The sequence below is a fragment of the Pseudochaenichthys georgianus genome, chromosome 10, assembly GCF_902827115.2.
Source record: "Pseudochaenichthys georgianus chromosome 10, fPseGeo1.2, whole genome shotgun sequence".
Taxonomy (NCBI): Eukaryota; Metazoa; Chordata; class Actinopteri; order Perciformes; family Channichthyidae; genus Pseudochaenichthys; species Pseudochaenichthys georgianus.
In genome coordinates this window covers 22,362,581-22,387,209 of record NC_047512.1, presented here as the reverse complement: position 1 = coordinate 22,387,209, position 24,629 = coordinate 22,362,581, and the positions used below count along the sequence as shown (strand labels likewise).

The 24,629-nt window shown below is 42.8% G+C and overlaps 2 protein-coding genes across 7 annotated transcripts in view; one reads left to right on the top strand and one right to left on the bottom strand.

Moving 5' to 3' along the window:
* Window positions 1–265: 265 nt before the first annotated feature.
* On the top strand, window positions 266–22,450 carry LOC117453950 (putative methyltransferase NSUN7). Of its 2 annotated transcripts, XM_034092987.2 has the most exons (14): window positions 266–628; window positions 2,762–3,142; window positions 7,900–7,958; window positions 10,431–10,561; window positions 10,643–10,795; window positions 11,767–11,950; window positions 12,586–12,820; window positions 13,388–13,531; window positions 14,120–14,221; window positions 16,242–16,377; window positions 17,287–17,410; window positions 20,470–20,710; window positions 21,431–21,822; window positions 22,275–22,450. In XM_034092987.2, the coding sequence occupies exons 2-13, from the start codon at window positions 2,791–2,793 to the stop codon at window positions 21,802–21,804; spliced, it is 2,235 nt and encodes a 744-aa protein (XP_033948878.1). In that variant the 5' UTR covers window positions 266–628; window positions 2,762–2,790; the 3' UTR covers window positions 21,805–21,822; window positions 22,275–22,450. The 2 variants fall into 2 exon arrangements, with proteins under 2 accessions (XP_033948878.1, XP_071060742.1); XM_071204641.1 differs by lacking the exon at window positions 22,275–22,450 and having other exon boundaries at window positions 21,431–21,836.
* LOC117454374 (amyloid beta precursor protein binding family B member 2) overlaps window positions 22,274–24,629 on the bottom strand; it is a 40,441-nt gene continuing 38,085 nt past the window's right edge. For all 5 annotated transcript variants that reach the window (XM_034093593.2, XM_071204638.1, XM_071204639.1 and 2 more), the window contains one exon: window positions 22,274–24,528. In XM_034093593.2, the coding sequence (XP_033949484.1) occupies window positions 24,340–24,528 (189 nt within the window). In that variant the 3' untranslated portion in view covers window positions 22,274–24,339. The remainder of the gene's footprint in view (window positions 24,529–24,629) is intronic.

The following is a 24,629-nucleotide window of genomic DNA, read 5'->3' as shown; positions in this document are numbered from 1 at the left end:
GGCCTATGGCCAACCTTGCACCCACCATAGCAATAATCTCATTTTCATCTCAATTTCCTTCATGGTCCATGTGTTTTGAAACAGCAGCTGCATGCCATCTGCAACTGATTTAGTTTGATGTATTATTACTGTCCACCATTTATTGTCTTTAGCTCTGGTTTGACACAATGCTCTGTAAACAGATAGACAGAGGACATCCTGTGTTTTGAGGAGATTCATGTTTGGATCCGTGAAGAACAGGACTTTAAAATTAACATGTTGTTGCCATGGTGACGGAAACACGCTAATCCAAAATCTTCCACAATGTTTACGGACATTTAGAAACGTTGGGGTTAAGTGGAAACACTACGCTCGTTACCTAAAGACTTAAAACACTTTCCTTTACCAGAAACACATTACAATAAAGATAGGAGCGGTGGGGATCGGTCACATCTGTGGAGACGCCCATCGCCTCCTAACGGATCTGATTTATAACTAATGTTTTTTTTTTTGGCAGTTAAAACTCTGCGTTGACTCAAGGTTAACAGAAGGACCAACAGTAGAACTAACGGTTCGTACTTCAATATGAAGAGCCCAGGATACCTGGAATATATCTACTGGGGGGAAAAGAGGATCCTCTTCTCATAAGGTAAACGAATTGACACGGAAATATTGCCTTGGTCGCCACTGCTATCGTCAGCCTGGTTAGCTTTAAGCAATGCCGTGGTTAGTTAGCTACTTAAGCTAAGTTTAACTAACCATTCCGAGTTAGCTAGCGGAACCACAGTTATATTTAGTTCCTAAAAGTTCAGCCAGGTGTATATTTAATAACTAACTAACCTTACCTTACTTACAGTTACCTTACTTACCTAGTCAAAATGTCATGCAACCTTGTTAACCAACAGGACATCCTTGCTAAAATAAACAAAGCAAACAACTGAAAATATACTGTTATTGTATATGATAAACAGTGTTGAAGAAGTAGGCCTACTCATATCCCTAAGGTAAAGTACAAATACTATGGTCTTAAAATACTCCACTAGGCTATAAGTAAAAGGTGTGATTTTAAAATGTAGGCTACTTAAGTTAAAGTACACATTTATTAACATCAAAATGTACTAAAAGAACCAAAAGTTCTAATACTAGTACTAATTATGCACGATGACACAAGTATTATCAGCTAAAAATACTTCAAGTATCAAAAGTAAAACTAGTCGTTATGCAGAATGGATATTTTCACAGTATTTTATCATAATAGTTATAATATGATCCTGTTTTTCATATGCAAAAGCATTTTAGTGTGGTAGTCGGTCAATTTCGACCAAATTTAGAAATGATGTTGATTAGTAGTACAGTATTGCATTATATCATATCAGCATATCATGTGTTGTTATTTGTGTACAATTAGAAGTATGTATATATATGTAATGTATAATGTTAAATGTAAATACACTGAACAAAAATATAAACGCAACACTTTTGTTTTTGCTCCCATTTTTCATGAGATGAACTCAAAGATCTAAAACATTTTCTATATACACAAAATAACCATTTCTCTCAAATATTGTTCACAAATCTGAAAAAATCTGTGATAGTGAGCACTTCTCCTTTGCCGAGATAATCCATCCCACCTCACAGGTGTGGCATATCAAGATGCTGATTAGACAGCATGATTATTGCACAGGTGTGCCTTAGGCTGGCCACAATAAAAGGCCACTCTGAAACGTGCAGTTTTGCTTTATTGGGGGGGTCCAAAAACCAGTCAGTATCTGGTGTGAGGGGTAGGGTTAGGGTTAGGGTAATGTTGTGAATCGAGTGGCCCATGGTGGTGGTGGGGTTATGGTATGGGCAGGCGTATGTTATGGACGACAAACACAGGTGCATTTTATTGATGGCATTGTGAATGCACAGAGATACCGTGACGAGATCCTGACGCCCATTGTTGTGCCATTCATCCACGACGACCATCACCTCATGTTGCAGCATGATAATGCACGCCACCATGTTGCAAGGATCTGTACACAATTCCTGGAGGCTGAAAACATCCCAGTTCTTGCATGGCCAGCATACTCACCGGACATGTCACCCATTGAGCATGTTTGGGATGCTCTGGATCGGCGTATACGACAGCGTGTTCCAGTTCCTGCCAATATCCAGCAACTTCGCACAGCCATTGAAGAGGAGTGGACCAACATTCCACAGGCCACAATCAACAACCTGATCAACTCTATGCGAAGGAGATGTGTTGCACTGCGTGAGGCAAATGGTGGTCACACCAGATACTGACTGGTTTTCGGACCCCCCCAGACCCCCCCAATAAAGCAAACATGCACGTTTCAGAGTGGCCTTTTATTGTGGCCAGCCTAAGGCACACCTGTGCAATAATCATGCTGTCTAATCAGCATCTTGATATGCCACACCTGTGAGGTGGGATGGATTATCTCGGCAAAGGAGAAGTGCTTACTATCACAGATTTGTTCAGATTTGTGAACAATATTTGAGAGAAATGGTTATTTTGTGTATATAGAAAATGTTTTAGATCTTTGAGTTCATCTCATGAAAAATGGGAGCAAAAACAAAAGTGTTGCGTTTATATTTTTGTTCAGTGTACTTACATAGTACAAATATGTCAAAAAAGTATCTAAGTGCAATACTTGAGTACATTTATTTAGTTACTTTGCACCACATGTGATCAATCAAAATATATAACCTTGTATACCAAGGTTATAAATGTTAGCGTTGAGTGTAGACTATTTTTCTTGATTTCTTGGTGTATTTTCAGGTGGAAGGGAGAAAAAAGTATAGGAGAAGATGGTGAGAAATAAACATATTGGAGGGCGGCTCAATCGCTCTTCCACGGGCAAGAACCAAAAGGCTGGCTCCCAGCTTTCAAGCAGTAAGGACCTGACACCTCCAGATAAACCAGCCGAAGGTGACATCCCAGCTAATTCTCCCGAGCTCCAGACTACCAGCGAAGGTCAGCTGGGTTTTCCGGACAGAGTCTACCTGCTTGCATCATTCATCTTCCAGAATCACCACCTGGAGAAGCCCCCTGCCCAACGGTTGGTGAGTTATGGCAAACGAAGAGCACTCTCCCTACCCAGAGTCAAAGATGAGGAGATGCAGCGCACAGCCTACGAGCTGGCCTTCAATACACTGAAATGTGAGTTTGTAGATGACTGGAAGAGTGAAGTTTGTTGCATGTTTAAACTGTTGTCATTACTGTTTTTCCCTTTTACCGTCCATCTTTCTTTACTCTGTCAACATGGCATACACATACCTACACACTTTATACACTTATATTGTGTTTTGGAGATCTTCTGCAGTGAGGACATCAGCAAAGAATGTTCAGCCCCATCTATGTTGATTCAAGATTCAATAACTTTTTGCCATTTCAACATAGGTGATAGGTAAAGGTTTGGTGAACTCACAACAAAACAAGATAACCCCACGATTGTACAGTTAACTTACCACCTTAGGACACACACATAAATTAAGTTATGATAACAAATGAAAACAAGCATTCCCATCAGGTTGATAATTGAAATTGCAAGTAAAGCCTATTTGATTCCAGGCAAACAAAGGGCCGTTTCACATCAGAATGAATAGCTCGCGGGACATTCATTGACAGGTAGAATTGGATATAGATAGATTGATGAAGGCAAAGTAGAAGAGAAAAAACGCTTGAATGACCAGGGGGAATTTAGAGTGAGTCTACAAATCAATCCAGCACATAATCTGTTATCTGGGACTCGGGTGGGGTCTGGGTGGCCGAAGTCACAGGGGTGTGTAATCACCATGGCGATAAGGTAGAGGAGCTGAGCCGACTGTCAGTGCAGGAAGCTGGCTGGAATCGATTTAATACGTTCTCAGTGGATAGAGAGGTCAGGTAGCTGGAACACCCTTGTGGCCACACATGTTTTCTTTCCTTCCCACTATCTTTCCGATGGACTTAGAAAAGCCTCAGGCTTACATCCCACAATTAATGCAGATCACCTCACATATCCATCATCACTGGGCCAGGCTGCGGTAACCTGCAGTATCATTTATTCAGCTGTCGGTCACTCATTACAAGGTCAAATCAACTAGATTGCTAAGGATAAACTAATAGGAGAGAACTTCAAGATCATATTGCCAGGACATTGTTGTCATACATCACTATGTTCTTCTACCTATAGAGTATGTCTGTATACATTATCCAGGAAGAAGAATTTGCTGTTACTGCAGCAACAATTTGTTCAACATTTTTATCTCGGGCTCTACTTAGATGTAAATTGTCTGCTTGAGTTTCGAACATTTACGATATGCTGTATTTCTTGTTGAATTGAATCCTCTTTTTCGTCAGCGCTTATTTCAAAGACAAATATTCCCTGTCTTATCAGTGCTAGACTCATACAGTTCTTCTTCATAGGTCCCCCTCCCACATCTGACATTTCTAGAATTAGTACATTTGAAAGCTTCAGCTTAGGGTACTGAAACCAGCTTTAACAGATTCGGAGTTACGCATGTTATTGTTATAGCTTACGGGATAGGCAGACACCAGCACTGGTTACATGTATTGATCTTTACCTATAAGCTTTTTACATACACAACACTTTACAAAACAAAGTAGGAGTCATCCTTGGAATGAGGTTGAATCGGTTTATGTTTCTACTGTTGTTATCGCACAGCAAATCAATGGAACATCTTTTTATTTTGATCATAGAGACTATAGAGATCGTTGAATTGCATGATCACATAAGTATTTTGGTCACATGTAAGATTCACTTGCGCTGGCTGTGTGGGGAAATTGGGTGCTGATGAAATGACAGCCTGGAAGCCAATGGAAGCCTCCTCCTCCTCCTCCTCCTCCTCCTCCTCCTCCTCCTCCTCCTCCTCCTCCTCCTCCTCCTCCCACGAGCAGCCTGACTTCTGGTGCAAAAATTGATTTGCAAGTGACACACACCTATGCTGGCAGTCACACACATTATACCCACATACACACACAAGACACATCATTTGTGCACTGCCTTGGAATGACTGATGCAAAATTGAGCTGAGGTCAGTTGTTCACCTGAGGAAGAAAAGCTTGAGCAGCGAAAACAAGCAGAGCAAAATGCCAATGAGCTCTGGTATTGATCTTGCGATTATAACTCTTATTTGCTTAAAACAAAAAAGACCCTCAGTAAGCTCCACACCACTGGCTGAGGACACAGACTTGACCGTTGCTGTAATTTTCAGTCAATACTAAACAATGGAAGTTAGATGTTTTCCCTGGTGTCTTGGATGTGGCATTTTGTAGACAGACGTAGCAGAAGTTTGCCAAATGACAAATATTAGCAGTCAAGTCGTTTCGCCTTCTCTTCCCTGTCTCCCATAACTTCATTTGTTCTCTTTTTTATATCTTCAGGGCTTTGGTATTTCTTTGACCTCTTTCAAAAATCCTGTTGTGAGTGACTGTGCTTGATCACTGACCTAGAGGCAGTTTATGTTGTCAAGGTTTCATTTCCTGTTGATTTGTTTCCCCTTGTGTTCTCAGGGCCTGAGGTGATGTGCGGTTGTTATGAAGCTATGTTAAGTTATTTTTGTGTGAATATTTACTGGCAAAAGTAGTTGACCTTGTTGCTGGCCATGAGAGCCCCCCCCCCCTCATCCTTCCTCTCTCTCTCCACTGGCTACTCCTCTGAGTATGTCTGCCTCATTGTCCATACTGTCCAGCTGGGCTGCCAGACGCCCTTGTCAGATGACAGTGGCTGCTGTATGGTCTGTGTGCAACTATAAACATTCTTTGGACCACTTTGTGTTGGATTTAGAGCATGAGAGACAGAAAGACATTTTTGTCCTTGACCACAGTCAGAACAGCTAACACCAGTTTGGCACAGCACATTTAGAATAAAAGCAGGTGCATAATATGTTAGATAGATTTGCCGTTTAGTCCAAAGGTGACTTTAAGGCACATACCCTTTTTCGGTAAGGTCCTTTGTTAGATTAATGTGCAATCTGGTGCACTGATGCGGAACATGGTGGGACAGAAACCTGGCCAGGAGAAGTGGAGTCTGCATTCAGGTCAGACTCTTTCACTGAGGCTTTGTTTGAGTGCAGTCAACATCAGTCACTGCTCATTGTGGAATACCTGGAAGCCACACAACATCAACACTGAACTAGTGGCTCTTGCTGGTTTAGGATTCAAGCTTTTTCTTGTTATAATAATTATAATTTGTTTTTATTTTAGGTCAACTTCTAGAGTTAGGACTTCTGTGTTTTACTCAAACTACTGTGTGTGCTTTCAAGCATGCGGTAGAGTGTGCCCTCTACAGACCCAGCCATCAGGGCTCTCAGGGGTCTGAGCCCCTCTGTGTGCACTGAGTGTGTATCTCTTCTGGGCTTATCTTAAAGGCCTTCTGCAGTAATAGCACTATTGAAAACCCCATTGACCTGAACCTGCTAACACTGATACCGCTTCTGATGAGGTGCATTTGTTTCCTCACTTAAAGATAAGCTCTATTTCACACATGCAAACGTTTGTGTGTGTTTGTCCTGACCTACACACTCTTTTACCCAGCATGCATTTGGCTGAGACCCAGGGTACAGTTTGCATGATTTGAGATGTGATAAGTTAACAGCAGTGTCTGTGGTTTCCACGGTGTCTCAGCGCACAGGCTGGGCTCAACTCATTTTTGCATTTGAAGAGGTTTGTCTGTGAGGAATAAGAATGAACCAAGAAGGAAACCACGCGTGTGGTGCACAAACAAAGTGCACCAGCATATTGATGTTGAAACCCTGGGTTCGTGCAACTAACACAAACACATGCACCTCATTACCGTCTTTTATTTACCTCTCTGCAGTAACAAAAAGGCTTTATTTCAACGTCACTCGAAACACATTACAAAATGATCTTTTTGCCCATTTCCAGTGTGTAATGAGCAAACACTGTACCGGCAGAGCGGCTTTGGAAGAAGCGCTTTTTAAATCCTGACGTGGCAAATTGGATAATGTTGCCAGATTTCCATCTTCCTCATATTCCCTACTGTTCACAGATGGGATTGGAAGAGATAAGTCTGTGTGTGACTTCAGAGAAAAAGCTTCCTGTAGGCTAGACAGAAGGATGCTGCCTTGATGATATGACAGCCATATACAGATCCAATGGCAGCTCAAGACCTCTAAAATGTATAGTGTTCTTTCCCGATTTCATACAGAAGGCCACAGAAGATTAGATTAAGATACATTGTTAGGTAACGACGAAAAGGTAATATCCCAAACAATTCTTCACACGATGGACCCTATTTAAGTTTTTATAATAAGTCCTGTTTGTTTATAATCTAAAAATGGATGATAAGACAGTCATGTTTGTCAATCAAGTCACCACTTCATCATTTGTATGTAACATGTTGAATAAAATAAAGAAGATAACAAGTCATACAAACATAGGCACGATATAGTTGGGTATAACATACATGCTTGCCTGTTATGTTTGACTTGTGTATTACTTCAGATATCTTTATTGTCACAAGTACCTCAATTACCCAACAGACAAAATAAATGAAAGAAATGAGGCGAATGAAAATGAAGAATAACTCTAATTAAGCGTAAAATAAGCGTTTAATCACGGCAAATTAAACCCCCCATCTAATTAAATGATCCGTTTAGACGAAATGCGGGGTGCCTCTAGGAGCCTCTCTTGCTCTTGGTTCTAATCTATTTTCTCCATTGTTTTCTAGACACGTTCACATCATTAGATATAGATTTGTCCTCTGTAGCATATTACCAGAAATGGATAGTACTTATTTCTTCTGCCTGATTTCAGGATAATTAGACATTGATATAAAAGATGGCCCAGATATGCACCGTAATTACTCAGACACATAATTAGTAATGGAAATCCCTATCATCGCATTGCCATGCTGCCTAATCACTTCTATATCACTTTACATTTGTGCACAGATCAAGAGCTGCTGGAGGACATCATGATTGACAGCTGCTTTTACCTCACTCAGCCAATGGTAAGTCAGTACATTTGGAGCAATGTATTTTAATACCGCAATACTTCAAGGGAAGTAATGTTGAATCCATTGGTGTATTTATGTGTGTCATGTATACATCCTTTTGATTCTGAGAATAGCTAGACACTTTGTTTGCAGCGTTGTTTACCTGGAGCTGTTTTTCTGAACCCCTTTGCTCACAATCCTTTGACAGTGCTTTACTCAGTGCTCTCCAATATTCATGACCCGCTGTTACACTCCACATACCCTTTGTTCTTTTCTCTAGACCTCTAATCAGTAGCAGTAATATTGACGTATTGCACTGATACTCTCCTTTCATCCACTCACAAAGCACCTCGTGCCTTTCATATTCCCTTCCCTAATCAATGACAATTGCTCCCTTTGGAGTAACACATCTAAAAGGTACTTTGAGGCAGAATATTCCTGGCCTTGTCTTTATTACCTTTGCAAAGGAAAACTCCCCATTAATAAGGGATGCAATCAGAATGCATAGCAACCCAGGGGCACTGTGTTTGGATGATGTTGCTTCTGAGTGTATTCTGCGCAGTGTTTATCCGACATGTGTCCTAGAACCAGTGTGCTGAATGTTATTAGCGATCGGAAGTCTGTGCTGCGTAGTCGTACACAAAAATCCCGGCAAAGCCCTGCGGCTGTTAGGCAGGAGATGAACGTTCTGCTTCTTAAATGAAAAAGCATCCTCTGGAGGAGATCGGCATGTACTTTTTCCCTACTTCCTTTTCACTCCACATACAAAGAAGCTGTGCAAAGAGGAGGGCTGCTTTAGCTGCTTCTCAGACTGTCTGGATGGCGGTAAAACATGCACAGGCCTAGTTTGTGTGCACGTCGCGGATACATGGAGAGAAGAGTCATGAACGCAAGAGGTGCTGAATGCGTTAACAGAAAACCGATCTGTCATGGAGTGTACAGACTGTCGACAGCCAATGTCTACTTCAGAGGAAACATACACACACACACATCACTTTGCAAAGCAACCTGCCCCCTCCCACACACACTCACACTGGAGCCTTGTGAAATATGGCCCTGTGTGAAATGAATGGGTCTCCCTATGTGTTGGTGGCAGGTCGTTACTCTGCATTCCTCTAGTGAGACAATAAAGCCCAGACACAATGAGACGGACTTTAGCGCTCACTCTTACCTCCTTTTACGCTGCTGGCATCGATAAAGTTCAACCTTGATCGAGAGAGACGTGGGTGACGGGGAATAGGCATGCTGGAGAAAGGGGGGGGGGGGGGGGTACATGAGGATATTAAGAAAAAATGAAGTTATAGATAGACCTGCATGCTGGGAGAGCCTGAGGCGCCTTTGATCAGAACGGAATGAGGAAATGAAGCCTTAATCCTTTGCAGGACGGAAATGAGTGACATTGTAGATGTGAGGCAAACCTATTAGGTGGTACTTTTCACAGGGAATAGCCGTAAGCAACATTATGTAAAAAGGCTATATTAGATTTGAACTATGTCTACATTCTTCTGGGTAATTTTACCATCTATTATTAAGTACTTTAGCTTTAGCACTAACTTTGTTTTCAAATCCATGTCATGGTCATTTCATTCAATTGAACATAAGTCTAAATAAAGTGAGGCCATCTTCATTTCTTATTTCACAGCAGGCATGTTTACTGGAGACCTGTTTTCCACGGGGTGCTGTTGCCATGAAACGTAATGACTGGGAAGGTCCCCACACCCATGGGTTTAACCTTGGTAAAGGACAAGTGGAACTTAAGGCAGGAAAAGTGGAGCGCCACAACTCCGTCGCTGGAAACGACCTTTCCCCAAAAATGAAATTGAAAGCCTCCGGAATGAATAATAAGCGTTGACTAATTCCTTCGCTGCAGCAGGAACCCTTGTCGCGGTCCTGTTCTCGGCCCATGAGCCCGCTAGTGAGAATGTTTCAAGCTGTTGCTGCTGCGGAACACCATCTGCCACTAATGCGGCTGGTGCCCTCCCACCCTCAGGGACAGAAAGGTGGAGTGAGAGAGAGGGACATAGACATGGAGAGAGAGAAAGAGAGAGAGAGGCAGGGGAGAGCGCTGAATGGATTGAGATAATTGCAGAGGAGGAGATGGAGAGACATTACTTAGCTTCCTCCTATGTTTAATTAAGTGGCAGCAGTGGGGTCATGGCAGGCTAAGCTACAGTGTTATACTGACTATGTGTGTGGATATATATACGTCTCCAAATGAATACAAATACTACACTGTGCACCTCATTAGGTAACCACAAACAAATTACACTATTAACTAATGTCAAGCTGTGTTGGTGTTATGCACATGTTGATGTTCTTGTTCCTTATCTGACCATCCACTTATTACATTCTTGTGTCTCAGTTATCTTATGAAAAATCTGATTTGTTATATTATGCAGCTTCTCGACTCATTCAAGCTGTTTCTCTGCTTTCTTGTTAAAACAGAAGTCACCAATGAACCATACTTTATTTCTTCTCGTGCTCTAGCCAGATGATCTGATGTGCCTTGTTGCCGTCATGCTCTACGACTTCCAGGACAGGAAGTTTCTCCCAAGGGAACGCCAACGGGACGGCGAGATTGAACAGGAAGTCAGAGATGTGGAGAAGTACCTCCTTAGGTAAGATATGAACAACGACACAGGGAATAAAGCACCCACACTTGGAGTGGATTTACTAAAGGGAGTGTGTGTTGGACGCAGGTTTAAAACCAAGCTGGCAGCCTCTCTGGCGCGCTGCAGGATCAAACATGATCTCCTGTCCATCGAGTGTATCCTGCCGGAGAGTTTGAAGACCAAGCAGGAGAGATCAAGCAGCCTTCCACTTTACGCATGGGTCAACACGCTGGAGAGCAGGTAAGCTGAGCACACACACACACACACACACACACACACACACACACACACACACACACACACACACACACACACACACACACACACACACACACACACACACACACACACACACACACACACACACACACACACACACACACACACACACACACACACACACACACACACACACACACACACCTCACCAGAGCAGATAACACACACCTGTACTGTACATGCACACCTGTACATAAACCCAGGAATGCACTGTAAGCATATACAGAGTGTGTGTTAGCATGTACACACACACACACACACACACACACACACACACACACACACACACACACACACACACACACACACACACACACACACACACACACACACACACACACACACACACACACACACACACACACACACACACACACACACACGCACACACACACACACACACACACACACCTGCATCTACTCGGAGACCTTTAAGTTGGGGTGCTGCCCAATGTTTTATGGGCTAGGTGCCCAGCTGACATCCAATTAAACCACTGGACACTGTGTGTGAGCATGTGTGTGTGTGTGTCTGTGTGTGTGGTCCAGTGTGTGTTCTCTCAGGCGCCCCGACAGGCTGATTCAGTTAGGTGTAAATCCTGCTGCTGTGGACAGATTCAATCAGCAACAACCCTCAGCCAGCTGTAGGACTGTAAAGGTCACCTGTTGGGACTAGTGGTGTGTGTGTGTGTGTGTGTGTGTGTGTGTGTGTGTGTGTGTGTGTGTGTGTGTGTGTGTGTGTGTGTGTGTGTGTGTGTGTGCGCATGTGTGTATCTTAATGGATTTTACAACACACTGCTAAAGTCTTTTAAAAGGCCACGTAGTAATTCTACGCTCTATTATTATCCATAATGACAGTCTTCCTCTCTCTTCCACCTCTCACCTTCCCTCTCTTGGGCTTCCACTAATCTCCTCTCCTCTGTCCTCTCCTACAGCCTTGATGAGGTCCAAAGTGTGTTGAAGAGTGCTGGATTCTCACAGGTGAAATCGATCGGTCAGCTGGAGGGCGAGACCTTCTGCCAGGACCCCCACTGTGGGGATATACTGGTGTTCCCTGCTCAGCTCAAAGCTCAGCTGCACACCACCAAGCTGCTTAGCAACCACAAACTCATCATCCAGGTACAAGCTTCACAGAGAGGAGGCAGCTGACAAGAGCCCATGGAGCATCATTTATTTTCTACTCCATTAAAGTCTAGCTTGCATGCAAACTGTAAGCCGCGCACAGCACCACAACACAATTCAATCATACACATATTCCACACCCCTGCATAATGAATAACCTCTCCCTCTCTATTTGATGTTCTCTCCTCTAGTTTCTCTCTGTTCAAATGTCCTTGTTCTTCTCCACCCTGGATTGTCTTTCTTCACACACCAACCATAAGGATATTAACTGATGAAACTCAAGCCCGCCCGGTGGTCCCACAGGGAATCGTTCAATACTATTTCCAGAAGGGACCCCACTGTTTGAAGGACATCTTTGTTGCAATCTGACTGATCGGTTACTCTCAGCATTTCTCTGTATGCCTCCCCTCCGTACCTGCTTTGCAACAGCTGTTCCACGCTCCCTCACCTCTCTCATCTATTCCCACCTCAATTCCATTTCCAACGTTCATACAGAGCACCTCTCCTATTTCCTATCTCCTATCTTAATCTGCGTCTCCTTTTGCAGAGTGTTGCTGCTGTGCAGAAAACCTGAATGTAGACATATTGTGTTGACGGTCTCTCATGCTTTCACCCATTCATTGTGTCTGTAGGATAAGTCCTGCAGCCTGGGCCCACAGGCCGCGTGCTCCATGCTGCCAGAAGAAGGAGATGTTCTTATGTTGGGATGCTTCTCCGCTCTCACCGTCTCCCACACTGCCTGCCTAGTCGCGGAGAAACGTAAAGGAGTTGGAAGCAACCAGCCCACAGTCTACGTTTGTGTCAGTGACCGTACAGACGCTCAGAGGGAGGAGCTGCAGCAGGCCGTCACCGCCATGGGCTGCAGGAGTACGGAAAACATGTGTCCATGAATGCAGCATCTGTTTGTGTCTTTGTTTACGAGATATCTACTTATGTCTTTGTTGTCTTCACTCTGAAGCCCTTTATCTTTATTCTGTCCTTTACGTCAATGAAAGAGACAATGAGAAACAGAATATTTGTAGCACTTTGGTAGAGTGAAATGATTATATTTGATATCATTTTGTCAGGCTTTTTAAAGACCGAATGCATCAAATATTTGGGGTATTTAGACTTGTAAGTAAGTCTTGGTTAAATCATTGTTAGTTTCAAATGCTCACAGGCATGCTCTAAAACCAATCTATGCTTGACATCCTGAGCTGAATGTAAATATAATATGCGGATGGTTGCTGCATCTCAGCGACTGTAGTCATTAGAGAAACAATAAAGCGCGTATTACACAGCTGACAATGCAATAATTGCAAAAGATGCCTTCAGGCACGGTATTTTACTATGAAGAAATATAGACTTTGTAAATAGACTTTCAGCATTGAGAAAATGTTTTTTTTGCTTTTTATTATGCGGGTTATCAGTAAACCCCATGCACATTCTGCTCAGATGTGAAGCTGATACCAGAGGTCTTCCAGTCTTTGGACAGCGATGACAAGCGACTGCAGAAGGTGCGTGTCATCCTGCTGAACCCAAAGTGCTCTGTGTCTGCAGTCAGCAACCCGGTGGACTTCATACTGCAAGAGAATGGAGGTGCATAGTGATCTGTACACATTTCAGAAATACATTTAGTGTACATGACATCCCGGTGTGCATGGCTGAAATAGAACAGAGGCACAAACAGTTGTATAAGATGCTGTGGTCAGCGCACTCACAACAGTTAATACTTCAAAACAATAAACACACCAATTAATATTGAATGCAAGTTATGCAAATTAAACCCAATTAAGCTGTTAAACTACTCCAACAAAAGATCTATCTCAAAGTAGTAAATAAGTAATGCGAAAGCAGTTTAAAGTTATGTTAAAGTTTAGTGCAGCCGCATTTATTGATAAGCATTAACATTAATGTATCAATAATTTAATCAGAAGATGCATTTCTATGTTTTTCAAACTTCTATTTGTGTGTTTTATAGTTATGTTGAATCAAGTTTTGAAAATACTTGTTGACCATCCACACACAAAGCTTTCAGTCTGCAAACTGAACCTTTTAGCGAGCCTTTCAAAGCATCCCTTTCATCTACATATATGGATATCAATATATTATAGTTTCACAAAAATGACCCGTTCTAATGCTCACCACACTCCACGCTCATAAAACGGAGATTCTGCTCTTCCTCAGACACAGAACTGCTGCAGGACTTATCTCAGGGCTCGATCGCCCCGAGCAGACTGCAAGCTCTGGTGGCCCAGCAGAGGAAGGATATTGATCATGCCTTGAAGTGTGAGTGTTGAAACACCTGCTCTGATGTTGACATGCACACATGTGAGCTCAGGCCTCTCACACCTGTCTGACACAATGGAGCTTATCCTTCCTAATGATCTAATCTGGTACGCCATTAGACTGAAGCCTGTGGGATCCCTGGGAGGTCGTCTGAGTCTTAATTAGGAATGTTGCTCTGTGCCAGTCAGCAACAATCTCCTGCAGCATCCCTCGCTTATTTTAAACCACTGATAAGTTATTATGCCTAATATTAAAAACATTCTATAGAACAGTATATGACAGAGGGACCTCTATAGAGTGGTGCAGGAACGAGTCCTAAAACCCGGAAGTGACTTAGCATTTGAACACTTCCGGTTCCCTCCTCTCAGAGTCAACAGGTTATTTGAACTTGTTTTTGGAAAATAGCTGGAAATAAGGTTTGTGTTTGACACACATTGAAGAGACGGATCACATTTTGTTTTCTTCACATTTTTGAAGAGTTTACGTGTCTGAAAAACGATGGTTGTTAACAAGTGGCTGAATAGGACTACAGAAGTTGTCGAGGACGTTGTACGTCATTACGCCGAACACGTGAACACTCCCGCTAAGTTTGTTTGCCCCTGTTCTGCTTGAAGGCAAGTACCTGCGCTCAAACTGTTAAAACAAACACTTCAACTTGCATGTATATGTATACATATGTATTTTTGAATATCGATCTTAAGTTGCCGTGACGTTGAAGTCGTGCGACCCTGCTGTACTCTGCTGTAGTTCGTTTATAGCATAACGTTAGCATTCTATTTTTGATTAGATTTATGACTAGAACATGATAAAAGTAGGGTAGACATGTGGAGATTATCCTGCTGAACAAAACGTGCATTTATCAAACAGGTTCGTTTTCCACTAATCTTATTTTTTACAATATTCCAAAATCCTATGGAGAAATCCCATTGCTTTTTTTGTCGAGGAAGCCCATGTGCAGCTTACTTCCGGGTCGGCCTACAAAAATACGTCATCACTGCACCGCTCTATTGCTAATAACATAATGCCCATTCTATGCAGGTGTCACAGTCAAGTCTTTTTCTCTCTGTTATTTGAGATGCTGCATTTGATGATATTCTAAGGCATGTAGCTGCGTTCACGATGTTCCCTCATTAGCTGCAGTCCATCTTGTATTCAGCGCTCCTCTCTCCGTGTTGGTCATGTTCATCGAGCAGTTGGAGTCTGTCTGTTAGGGGCTATGAAAACCAGCTCCTCTAATCACACTGCCATCGATCAGCCCTCTTCTATGTTGTTGCCCGTGTAGATACTTTCTAATAGGAGTGTTGATTAATGATGGGTGTGTATCGAGTGCTTTGGCTTGGTTGAGTCGCTGGTCTCGTTTCACCGACTCTAGAATAAGCACACGCACAGACAGACGCTCACACACGCTTTTAACACACCTCTAAAGCCTTTTACGGGTGTGTTTTCGGGACGTCTGAAAAGTCAAATGTTTCTCCCTCAGTCGTCTCGTCTTTATGACTGAGCTCCGCTTCCTTAGAAGTGATATTTCACATTTTGTTGGTACCGATTTGCCACATCTGAGCAGGTTTTATTTCTTATCAGCTTGGCGCTAATTGTTTCTCTCTGGCTATAATTAGTGAGCATAAAAAAGAAATCTAATTACCAATAGCTCTACAAATCTACAAGCCAGCAGCAGTTGGATAAAATGAGCCACGTATATACACCTAGGGTACTGAGGAATTCATTTTCATTCCTTCAAAGGGCGCTTGATGAGCAGGATGGCTCAGCTGGAATAATCCCATTTAATTGTCATTCATAAGAGAGGAAAATGCTTTAAGCCTGAATATGTGTTGGTTTTTCTGCTTCTATTGGACATATTATACGTAGGATGTTGTTATAATGTCAATCAAGCATCTTTATTTCACTGTATTGGTTTTATTTGTCACATATCTTCAGATTCAAAGTGCAAAACACAGATAATTTAAAGAATTATCTACATAATACATGCCACATGTTGATGTCATGCTTATGTTTCGTGTAGTTCCGAGGGTTTTGTCAGTGGTGTACTCAACCTGTTCATCATACCAAGAGGAGAATGAAGAGGTAGTGAGCAGAGCACTGGAGCACGCCAAGGCCCGCTCAGAGCAGGAGGGGGAACCCAAACAAGCAAACTTCAGGTCAGCCTCCAGTCTCTGTACCCCAGTACCCCCCCAGTGCCCTCTCTGCTTCTGTTCCTGTCGTTGTCTTTCTGTGTGTGTCTGCCTCGCTGTCTGTCAGCCTGCTGGGTTGTTTGTCTGTTTCCCTCCAGACACGCTTCTGTCAACGTTTCAGCTCATCTCATGCTGGAACTGAGGGAGGAAAAACAATCAAAGGGGCTATTTTATGTCTCTAAAAGCTGTGAAAAAGCAGGAGAAAAACATTGTTCAGACAGCTTCCCTTTTCAAAGACGTTCTTTATGTGTGGGGTTTAAATAACCTACGACTTGTTGAACTTTACCACTCCTGTAGATCTGATTGTACCAAGTCGTACTCCTTTTCCTACTGAAAGCTGGCCTGGTGTTCAGCCAACGCCGAATAAATAAAACACAATTAATATTATTGTTATGGATCACTCTGGCTTTGCTAAGATAACCAAACACACCATACAGTATAAAGCCAAGCATGTCAAATAAATAGTGCATTTACTTTAATACATTACATTTCATTTTATCCAAAGCAACTTACAGTAAGGGGAAAAACCATAAAGATTCAAACTCCGAAAAACTAGGAAATTGCAGATATATTCACTTCAAGCAAGTCATACCATTCTAAGTGTTGGTGAATTAGTTACACAGCCTAAATCTGCTTTTTAAGGTGCTTTACACCCCCTCCCTGTTTTCTCAATAATGTAATTGCCAAGGTACAATCGAAACAGATGCGTTTTCAGTTTGCTACGGAGGATATGCAGAGTTTCTGCTGTCCTGATGTCAATGAGGAGCTCATTCCATCATTTAGGAGCCAGGATGTCAAACAGGCGTGTTTTTGAGGTGTACCTGGCTGTGTTTTTGTGCAGTGTATTTTCCAGTTTTGTATGTGTTTTTTCTCTAGGCTTTCTCCATCCCCGTTCAGTATTCCTGACGATGCAGCGGGCCCAGAGGAAACAGAGCCCTTCTTCATGTTGGAGCCCTCAGAACAGAGCAATGGCTGCTTTCTGGCTGTTCTCAGTAAAGAGGTAAGCAGAAACCTCACAGAGAAAGGCTGAGGTACTGACAAAGAAAGGATGTTCTTCTCAGCATCCCCAATATGCCATGCCGTATTTATCTCAACACTAGACTTATCTACCTCAAGATGTCAAGGGTCAATTCAGCACTTTGATTAAGTGACCATCAGAAAGGAGGAGCGATGCAGGCATCATAGTGTGTGGACCTCAGACTGCATCGATTTGGGTCACTTTGAAAGCAAAATGTAAAAAGATTGGTGACAAAACTGACAGAGGGGCGGGATTTAGAGAAGAAGTGCCAATTACAAATCAGTCTGCAACTTCAGTCAACGGACAGCGCCATTGGTCTAGAGCTACTGCTGCTCTGGCTCTCAGGCAGTGAGACAAACAAAGAGACAAGCAGGGAACAATTGAGCTTGATTAGCATTTAGCATTAGCCCTGGACCTGACCTCTCTGGTGTGTCATTTGGCTGACTGCTATATTTTTCAGAGAAAGTGTTTTCACTGACTCACTCATCCGTTATGTCTGCTGAAGAACTAACTCGTCCTTCACTTGACTTGAGTCCTGAAAATCCCCCCGGCGGTTGTCATAAAAAACACAGGTGTGGACAGAACGGAGACAGAGGGACAGAGGTTTGATAAGTGAGCCCTGAGACAAGAGTGGGAAATATGATCAAGCAGTTACAATGTACTGCATGCTATCTATCAACAACTATTCATCCACTGGGAAACTTATTGTCGAAAAGGAGACAGAGATAAGGATGTCTTTTTGTTTGGGCAGAACGGGTAAGGCGATTTGGGAACCAGAACACAGAAGTTGAGATCAGGTCAAAAGGAGCGGGCTGTGACAGCAGGTACTTGGTCAAACCCCTAACCAGAAAAAAGTGAAAAACAAGAAAAAAGCTGCTAGAATAAAAAAGGAGAATGTCGGGTCTCACACGCAGGCGACTTCTTCGCGTGTAATCTGCCACCAAGAGAGAAAGATGAATTGGAAAAAAAGCTTTAGAAATAGAAATCAATAGAAGGAGGATGAGATGAGAGGAGTGAGGTTGGCTTTAGAGCAGAGAGAGAGAGCAGTGGGAGAATCCACTTTTTTGTTTGAATGAAGGTGTTCATGAATGAAACTCAGAAATGAGACACAATAGAAGTGTCTTTAACGGGTTTGACTCTATTGTAGCAATGTCTGTTTCTAAAAGGAACATTTTGTGACTCTTTTATGAACATATTTAATTGGAAAGCACTCTGTCTCCGGCTTTATTGTTTTGTCATGTCACAAGTCTCTCTCGCAGTTTTCTTATTTGAGCCAAACTCAGTCTCTTTTCCCTTTTAACACCTCTGGTTAACCCTCTCTCCTCGTCTCTTTTCTGTTTGTGATATGAGACGAGTCTGTTTGACCGGGCTTCCCCACATGCTCATAATCAACAAAACAGCCACGTTTACGACATGCTCCATCACAATATTTAATCTGCTCTTATGCTTATGATTGCTGCGCAGGGTTATTAAGCCATCTCACTCCCACTGGGTGTGGCGGAGCGCTCTCGCACTGTGTGTCTGCTGCTTTCGGGCCGTTCATCATGTTTTATACCTCCGCAGACAGGAATGAAAACATAATCAAACTGCTGTAATGTCGCCTCAAAGTGGATTTTTTTCTACTATAAACTCAGCTAATCAAAAGTTATTGTGGCACTCTGAAAAGCGCCATAAAAATTATATAAGTGTTTGAATGCTGTCTGGCAAACATCGACTGTCATAGTGGCACACAGTACAATTATTTATGAGCTCTCCTTACAGAAACAGCTGGAAATTATGAAGAGTCAAATAATGTGTTTCTGGCCTGATTTCCAGAGAAAGCCCATTACAAGTAGACTCTCGTCCCCAAACTCTGAATTATGAATTCGAACCAAATTCATAAAGGATTCAGAACCCAACACTTTCATTTTGATTTGTTACATCCACTGAGACTGGACTGTTATTCATGAAACGTAGTGAAGGGGTGGAGCATGGGCCAAGGAAGGAGCAGAACTGAAACATGGGGGCGAAGACTCAACCTATCTTTTACTTTCATTAACATTGCAATATACGGCATGGCAGTGATCTGCGCTCTCTGAGTGCCCTCCAGATTTCTTCAGGCTACACTGTGGCAGCTAAGTTTGGCAAAGTCTAGAAGGAAATGAGAGATTTGCAAAGTATGGCATAGTTGGTTAGTGGAGATGGGGAGGAAGTGCAATCTACAGGGCTAAGGGGGAAGAAAGGGAGGCGAGGGAGAGTGTCTGTTGAATAATTCAGGGCCCCCTGTCTGTATGAGTTAGCTTCAATGAAGTTCAGAGCGTCCACCTAAAAACTGCAAGACAGCGGAGCTTCTGAAGCCTGTTTACCTGTGTGTACAGAGTGTATCAACACAAATAACTATATCCATATTCTGCTAAATGCACTGGTACACCTAACAGCATGCGCATCTGCCTGTGTACATAAAAGTACAGCTTACACAAACATATATATGCATTCAATTAAATTAGGAGCAAGCACTTAAAAACAAGATACACACATAAACCCACACAGGCTGCATGTCCCCGCAGTGTACACTGCGCTTGTGAATAATTCAGGCGTTGAGGTGTGGTGCTGTGCTGTGTGGTCTGCTGAGACTGCAGGTGACCCTGCAGCCAGCAGCAAGGACACAGTGGCTCTGCTCTCCTCCTTTAACAATATAACGTGTGTTGTGCAGCAGCAATACCATTTATTCAAATGTGTGTTCGGCAAGGTAAACACATTTATTTTTAGTATAACCATTCATTATTGATGCATATTTCTCCTTAGTGCCTAAACTATTTGAATAAATGATAAAGGTACTTTTTAGGGCAGATAAATCCTTGTGTCAGCATACAGTTCTCTTATGATGCCACCAGATGTCTTATTAGTAGAACAATGTTAATGATATTTGAGGTTTTGGTTAGTGAGGTCTTATTGCTGTATATGCTTTAGTAAACAAAATGTTTCATTCATTAATACGTTTTTTTTAGGTCACGTCAAAAAAAAACAAAAAAACATTGCTTTTGTCTTTTACTTTCCAACAGCCTGAGCCAGTGGTCAAAGAGGCCCCACGTGACGTGCTTGTCAGAGCAAATGCTAAAGGCATACTGGAAAGGATCGGCACCAAAAAAGAACATCACGGACACACCAACAGGATGAAAAAAACAAGCCATGTTCCCAACTCTCAGCCCCAGTTCTCTGCTGTAAAGAACGGGGAGACCAAGGGCAGCAACAGCACTAGTTTGTGTGGACAGGAGTTTACTAACAGGCGGCCGTCACTGCAAGGTGAGAGAGGTTACTGCATATCTTAAAGGGGACCTATCATGCAAAATGCACTTTTGTACGTCTTTTATACATGAATATGTGTCCCCGGTGTGTCAGGGAACTCACCAAGTGTCAGAAAACACAACCCTCTCTCTTTTCCTCCGTACCCAAATCTCTAAAAACGGATCTGATACAGATTTGAAATATCTCTGACGTCAGAAACGGGGTGCTCCGCCTATATGGGCAACTCTCCACCTATCAGGGGAATGAGAGGTTGCGTGGCATGGTAACAGCATGGTAACAGCATGGTAACATGAAGCTCGTGCCTCGCCTTTGCAGGGGGGCGTGGTGAGCTACAGCTCATTTGCCACAGAATCAGCCCTTGTGAAGACAGGGCTGGAAAAGAGCAAATAGAGCGAAATGAGGCATGGCTAAAATGCATGATCTGTTTGGTATTTTGAAAAAAAAACTTCACAGACATGTTTTCTATAGGTATGGCCCCGCAATATATGTTTCAAATATAGCATGATAGGTCCACTTTAAGTCAGTTGTATTATGAAACAGAAACATAGAGCTACTTTTACCTACATGTTTATATCATTATGAGAGTGGTATCAATCGTATTCCAATTCACAGCAAAATACTGATAGGCCTTTTAATTAAATAAAAAAGTGGAACAGGGAATTTGTTCCAAAAATGTGCTCATTTACAAAAAAAAATCTTATTTGTTTTGTCCTTCAGGAAAAGCCAAAGCAATGCGCGTGCAGGTCTCAAAGAACACCGGGTCCAGCTCCTTCTCTTCCACCAAACCAGGAAACATCACACCCAAGAGAAGACTCTCCCCAATATTGGACATCCCAACTTCTTCCCCCAGGACGCATTCTGCATCTCCCCCCGCCGCCCCTCCTCCGACCCCAGCGGTCCGTACCCGCAGACCCCCCCAGGAGCCGCTGAAGCCTGTGGTGCTCGTCCTGCCCACCATTCACTTCCCCAGCTTCTTTCCAGCTCATCCCAACTACAACAAGTGGAGGGACCCCGCCCAGAGCGTCCCCCTGTCCCGTTCCAGTGGGGGTCTCTCCAAGGATGCTATGGTCAAATCCCGGCCTCTGTTTTGAGCTCAGAAATATAAAAAAGTATTAAGAATTAACTTTTGTGCCAAATGCTTACTTATCCAAAGTCACTAGCATTCACATCTAACACAAGCATACACACACTGTTGTTGATCTGCCAAATTACAAAGAACATGTGAAAAGTCGCCTTGAACGCTTCCATTAATACTTCTCATTACCACAATGTCATGTTTATAGTGTCTTTGTGTGCCTTAACGAACAACCTGCCACGGTCAGAATATAATCAGGTTGCGTGTATTAATAAGGCGCTGCTGATGTCACCAAGTGATGAATAGCTTTTACATAGAGCTCCACTGACCCGAGAATTAAAAGGACAGACTCAAGAAGCTACTCTTTTTTTTTGGTAATGCATTTATTGTCACAACAGATTACATCTACATGGTGTCGAGATGAGTGAAGAACAGAACTGAAATGATTAGAGCATCTTTCTCTTTGTGTGTGTCTTTTCCATTCAGATCGAACTGCATTCCCAGAGTTCATGTGGAGTGCAGATTGTAGCTACAGAAGCAGTGTGACAGCAGACTCTTTCTCCTACTGCTGTGTGTGCGCATGTGTGTGTGTTCTTTGTGAGTGGGGGTAGACTGGCTGGATTTACAGAGGAAGAGAGAATAAAGTTCACCCTTACACAGATTACCCTTGGCAAAGATGTGATAACACCGCCACACGTCTGCCCAAGTCAATTGATCTGGATTTCCCTGCTACCACATACTGTAAGTCTTAGGTGTATGCATAAAGATTCCTGAGGAAATGTTAAGTTGGACAAAGCAATGTAACATTCTTGAACATTAAAAACTTACTTTCTTTATAATTGATGCAAAAACGTACAATCTTAACTAATTAAAAGCTTCAAAATACATTACAAATGATTACATTTGGTTTGCTGATCTATGTATCCATCAGTAATGGAAAGCAAAACGTGTTGACTTACAATCTTTAAATGTGATTCTGTAAATTGAGCTGAGAGTAACCTTTTACTCAGGTATGGGTCAGAAAAAGGCCAAATAAAAAATCCAGTTATGATCAAATTAAGATGACTTGTGCTAAGAGTGTGTTTACCACTCTTCTTACGAGACCTTTTTTAACTCATTAACAAATAATACCCCATCAAGAAAACATGCAAAATCAAAACCCACATCTGTCTCACTTCCTGTCACCAACATCTCATCTGTCCCTCATATCTACACATGTTGTGCCCTAAATGTTCTCTTCCTACATACAATCATTTACATACACTTCATTATTACAATCATTTCAATCATCCTCGCGGGGATGTGTGTTTTAAGTCTGACGCACATCGAAGGGACTACACATTTTAATGCCGTTTGGTGGAATGGAGCGTGTTGGCAGGTCTTGGTTTCTTTTCTTCTTTTAAAATCCCTAGACAGCATGTCGACATCTTTTCTGTCCTAGAAGGCTCCCGTAGTTTGGTGTCTAAAGGCGTCCAGTGGAATGCTCTTAATGTGCTGATGGATGTTTTTACATGAACGGCCCGTCCACACACAGGCATGAACTAAATCTTGATGCTGGGAGTTTCTGAAGCTTGGCGATTTTTTGCGAGCAACGCGACCAACAACCAATCACATCAATCTCCCGCCCCCGACATACAAAGCAATAGCGATGTTAAAACGAAGTAAACTGGATATAAAATCCCCAAACAGGCGAAAACCTACCAGTTTCACCCAATGTCTCTGCCACCTCCCTCCATGCCTGGTTCCTCCGGTTTGTATCCCGGTAAATAGTTCTGGTCGTAAAGAACCGGGTGATTTGCTACTGTAATTTCTCGTTTGGAATATGAGGAAATGAACTGCGGTCTGGCTCTCCCAGCTTGCACGCGGTTTGATTGGCTAGCGCTTGTACTGGCGGGATTTGCATAAACGGGATTTGATTGGCTGATGCCAGCTTCGAAAGCATCGGGAGCATCAAAAGTTGAACATTGCTCAACTTTTGATGCTCACGATGCTTGCAAAGCCATGCCATGATCCCCACAATGCAGTTCGGCAAAGATTCAAAATCTTCTACGTCACCCCATTCAAATGAATGGGCGAAGCTTTGAAAGATTTTTTCATGCCTGTGTGTGGACGGGCCGTAAGAGACGTAGCATGAAAGAAAATGGAGGGCACGATGAGTGGTTCCATAAACCTTTTCTTAATAGAAATGTTATCTTTTTCTTATTTTCTAATCCTGATCCGTGTTTGTAGAATGTTTTAATCAGTCTTCCATCACCAAATCCACATACAGTGAGGGCATATGAAGCCAGCAGGTGGTTTACATATAGACACAGCAGCGGTCAAAGGTCGATCACTGACACCAGCTTTTTAATTCCTCCTCACGAATCAGGAGTTTTCTTGTAATTTTTTTAATTATCATCAGGCGGACTGAAGGATTGTTCTTGTCCTTCACCTGCGGTGGTGTTTGTTAACATGTATGTACATCGTTGGTTACCATGGCTGGTACTGATTAGGTGTTGTCGTGGCGACAGTGTGTGAGTGGTGTCCAGGTGTGCAGTTGCCACTGTGACGGTCATTGCTGGGGGAGTTCTGAGGGCTGTTTCTTGGTTTTCAGAGTGTCTATGAGAGACAGGACGCCCCGCTTCACGCTGGTGGTCACCCGGCGGGTCACTGAGTCTGCAGAGGGCGAGGAGGAGGAGGAGGAGGAAGAGCCGGCGCGTTGGGGGGGCGGCCGAGCCACCAGACACTTCTGATACCGCAGCTGAGGAAGAGGAGAAGAAGAGTCTTCATCACTTGGGTTTTAAGGAGAAAAACGTTTACCCATTTGTGCCCAAAGACTATATTTAGCATGAAAAGGAAAAA